Source organism: Nesoenas mayeri (assembly GCF_963082525.1).
Source record: "Nesoenas mayeri genome assembly, chromosome: 2".
NCBI lineage: Eukaryota > Metazoa > Chordata > Aves > Columbiformes > Columbidae > Nesoenas > Nesoenas mayeri.
This window is the reverse complement of record NC_137543.1, coordinates 40867421-40871305: the sequence shown is the minus strand read 5'-3', so window position 1 is coordinate 40871305 and position 3885 is coordinate 40867421. Positions and strand designations below refer to the sequence as shown.

The 3885-nt window shown below is 44.1% G+C and overlaps 1 protein-coding gene across 1 annotated transcript; it reads left to right on the top strand.

The window, feature by feature from the left end:
• Window positions 1–2315: 2315 nt before the first annotated feature.
• FAM110B (family with sequence similarity 110 member B) lies at window positions 2316–3428 on the top strand (the record flags this gene model as incomplete). Its single annotated transcript, XM_080339621.1, has 1 exon — window positions 2316–3428. The coding sequence occupies one exon, from the start codon at window positions 2316–2318 to the stop codon at window positions 3426–3428; it is 1113 nt and encodes a 370-aa protein (XP_080195747.1).
• Window positions 3429–3885: the final 457 nt, after the last annotated feature.

Here is a 3885-nt window from a genome sequence, read left to right as displayed (position 1 = left end):
TGAGGTTTTGGTTGGTTGGGGGTTTTTCTTCCTCCTGACATGACCCCTGCTCTCACATAGGTTTGATTTCTGCACACAAGTGTCAAATATACACACCAAGGGAATATTTTTACAAGCACTTAGCCATCAAGCTCTGAGCTGATGATGTAGAAAGATTTGATTTGTGTGTACAGAAGAGAAATGTGTGTGTGCAGATACGTGATGGAATTGCCTTCAGCACATTTGGAAATGTGATACTTAATTTCAAAACAGTACCAATAAATATGTTGATTCAAATGAGGAAAGTGAGCTTTTTCTCTTTCAGAAAGACTTAGTTAAAATTCAGGAAGTCAAACTGCTGAGGAGTTAGCACTAGGATTTATAAAACAACATTGAAAGGGAAGCTTAATTAACATTTCACTACCCTTTCAATTGCACTGAATGCATGTCTGGTTTATCACCCTCCTAAATATGTTAGTTTATATTTGAAGAATGCTTGTGACAGTGAGCCTTCAGGAGAAAGCTCAGCTTTTTCCTATAATCTTATTATAGCATGGATATATTTTATTTGCTTGCTTTGACCTTGAATGATTTAGAGGGAATATTCAATGTAAATATCATGTATTTCTGGGAATCAGTACTTGAGGTCATTTTCTTTTTACTGTTAATGTACCTGCAGCTGGAATTTAAAGGGGTTTGTGGGGTTTTTTTGGTCCAAACAATATCTTGATGGTGTGACCTGTATCAGTAAGTTGGGTATCGATGGATGAGCACGCACAGCGTGGCAGCGCACACGAAAGCTCATCATCCCTGGGAAGGATGCTTCTCGGCATTCCTTAGGATGGGAGAAGAAGTAGCAGCTGCTTTTCTTTCCTTCCCTGAAGAGCACAACAATAACAGAAATAGGATATTAAAAAGGACAGCATAGATTAATGGGGCAGTAATAAAACAAATTGGACCCATTAGCTAAATCAGTGCTTGGAAAGTAGATTCTGTGATAAGTGCCCTTCAGTTCCATGCGTGGGAAAAATTGTTACAGCACTTGTAACATCATCCATGGTGTTGGATTTTAGCCTGTTGTGGCAGTCTGAAGCAATAGGATCTTAAAATAATTTAGATGAAGGTAAACTTCATCTGCACTTAATGCTTGATAGAAAACTTGCATTATTGTATCCAAATGTGAAGACAAGTTATTTTCTTTCAAATCCAGTCAGAATGTTCTTGTGTGCTCCCAAAATCTTTCGTCAAAAAACAGAGCCTTTTTTTGTTGTTCTGTTAAGCCAGTAAGGTGATCACGAGACCATGGAACTCCTTATTTTAATGCTGGAGCACCTGCGCTTTGGGGACTAATGTTCAAACAGGCTTTAAACTGGAATCAGTGGTTTTTGCAAGATCTCCTACTTTTTAATTGTTGATTTTGTATTAGATTAATGATGAAATGTGTACATTGCACTTAAAACACTACATGTCTCCGTTTGTTCTCTTCTTTTTAGACCAGAGAGTTTTCTGGAGCATTTAAGAATAAAGGAAAATACACTTAATTTCTTGGATTTACAGAGTGTGTTGCCTATAAAGAGAAAAAGATTTGGGACTTAGAGATAAAATATGTACGCAAATCAACTAATCAAAGCCAAAGATATTAGCTTGAAAGTGCTCTTTCATTGATCTTCAGGAGATGGATAGATATAATCCTATGAATTGACACATTTTGTTCCATTTTGCTCCCTTTCCTCCTCTGGCTGTATCATGGTGGGGTTTGATGTTTTTTTTTTTTTCTCCTTTCCAGTGTAATTGTGTTAAATGCAAACTTAGACTGTAAACAACGAGCAACATGTTTCTCGTAAGACGCCCAGATGTGCAGAGCAAAATGGGGGGACACGGGTGCCCCAAGTGCCACCTCCCCCGCAGCGGCAGCTCCGGCGGCTGCGTCCCTGGGCCCGGTGGTGGGAGAGGAGGGCCGGGAGGCGGCTGTTGCTATCGCTCTGATGTCAGGAGCTCTCGCTAACGTGTGGTTGGTTATTCTCTGCGTTTCAGATCGCTGCCGGTAGCGGAGCACAAAGGGAACGGCGAGACTCCCGCATCTCTCAGCGAGAAGAAAGGAGTCGGCGGAGCAGACTAATCCGGACTTGTGTCGGGTGGCCTTGCCCTACAAAGGCTGCCTTTGAAAGAGAAACACGGCGTTATTTAATGAGCTGTGAGATGAGGCGCTGCTGCTAACGCTCAGATCCCAGGATTCATCGGCTATTCATTGTGCTTAATGTACATGTTTCTGCACCGTGCATTTAGGAGATCCCAGAGAAGAATCCAAAACGGCTGCGGGGGAAAGACCACCAAACATGCCTACAGAAACACTACCGACAGGTAGCATGGTGAAGCCGGTCAGCCCTGCTGTCACTTTCACGTCCGCTGTCCCTCTCCGCATCCTGAACAAAGGACCCGACTATTTTCGCAGGCAGGCGGAGCCGAATCCCAAAAGACTGAGCGCGGTGGAGAGGCTGGAAGCCGACAAGGCAAAATATGTCAAAAGCCAGGAGGTCATCAATGCCAAGCAGGAGCCTGTGAAGCCAGCAGTGCTGGCAAAGCCACCAGTCTGTCCTGCGGCCAAGCGAGCGCTGGGGAGCCCCACCTTGAAGGTCTTCAGCAACAACGCCAAGACCGAGAGCGGCGTCCAGAGAGAAAACCTGAAACTCGAGATTTTGAAGAACATCATCAACAGCTCTGAAGGCTCCAGCTCGGGTTCAGGGCATAAGCACGGTCCCCGAAACTGGCCGCCCCACAGAGCTGATTCGACAGAGCTGAACCGACACTCGTTTGCCGAATCTTTGAAGGTTTACCCCACGCAGGGCCGTAGCAGCCCACAGGAGAGCAGCTCCAACGTCAGCAGAAGGCTCTTGGATCAGTCAGCAGAGACTTTCTTGCACGTCTCTCACAGCTCCTCAGACATTAGGAAAGTAACTAGTGCAAAGCCCTTAAAAGCAATACCCTGCAGTAGTTCAGCCCCACCTCTGCCTCCAAAGCCCAAAATTGCTGCCATCGCCACCCTGAAATCCCCAGAGATTGAGGCAGTCGAGTCTGGATGTGGAGTTAGTAGAAGACCCTCCCTTCAGCGATCAAAATCAGACTTAAGCGACAGATACTTTCGTGTCGACGCAGATGTTGAACGATTCTTTAACTACTGCGGACTTGATCCTGAAGAGCTTGAAAACCTTGGCATGGAAAACTTTGCAAGGGCTAACTCTGATATTATATCCCTCAACTTTCGCAGTGCAAGCATGATTAGCTCAGACTGTGAACAGTCTCAGGACAGCAACAGTGACCTTAGAAATGATGACAGTGCCAATGACCGCGTGCCATACGGCATTTCTGCCATTGAAAGGAATGCCAGAATCATCAAGTGGTTATATAGCATCAAGCAAGCTAGAGAGTCACAGAAAGTGTCCCATGTGTGAGAGAAAAATCCACCGCAGAAAAAGCAAGGACTGTATCTTTGTCTGTGAATATTCAGTTGTGAAGGGTTGTGAAGTCTACTTGAAGTCTTGTACACTTCTCAAATCTCTTTGTGTTGCTTGTTGTGCAATGTTTCCAAGTTGCATGCCTGTCAACATGTGAGCTGACCTGGCTTCCACTTGAACAATAACCAACTACAGAGCCTGGCTGAGCATACACATTATCTGCCAAAAGTTTAAGACAAGAATCTAATTAGGGCTTCAGTATAATCAAAGTGTTTACATGGAAAGGTTTTATGACTTCTTTGGTATTTATGTGGTTCCTTGTGGATTTTATATGTCACTTTTTGTCTTAATATAGATGTTGTCAACTGACATTGCTAGCTGAAACAGAATCCCTTTGGGGGGAAGAAAAGCAAAATTGGCCAAAATAAGAGGTTTAGGCACGTGATGATAGGCA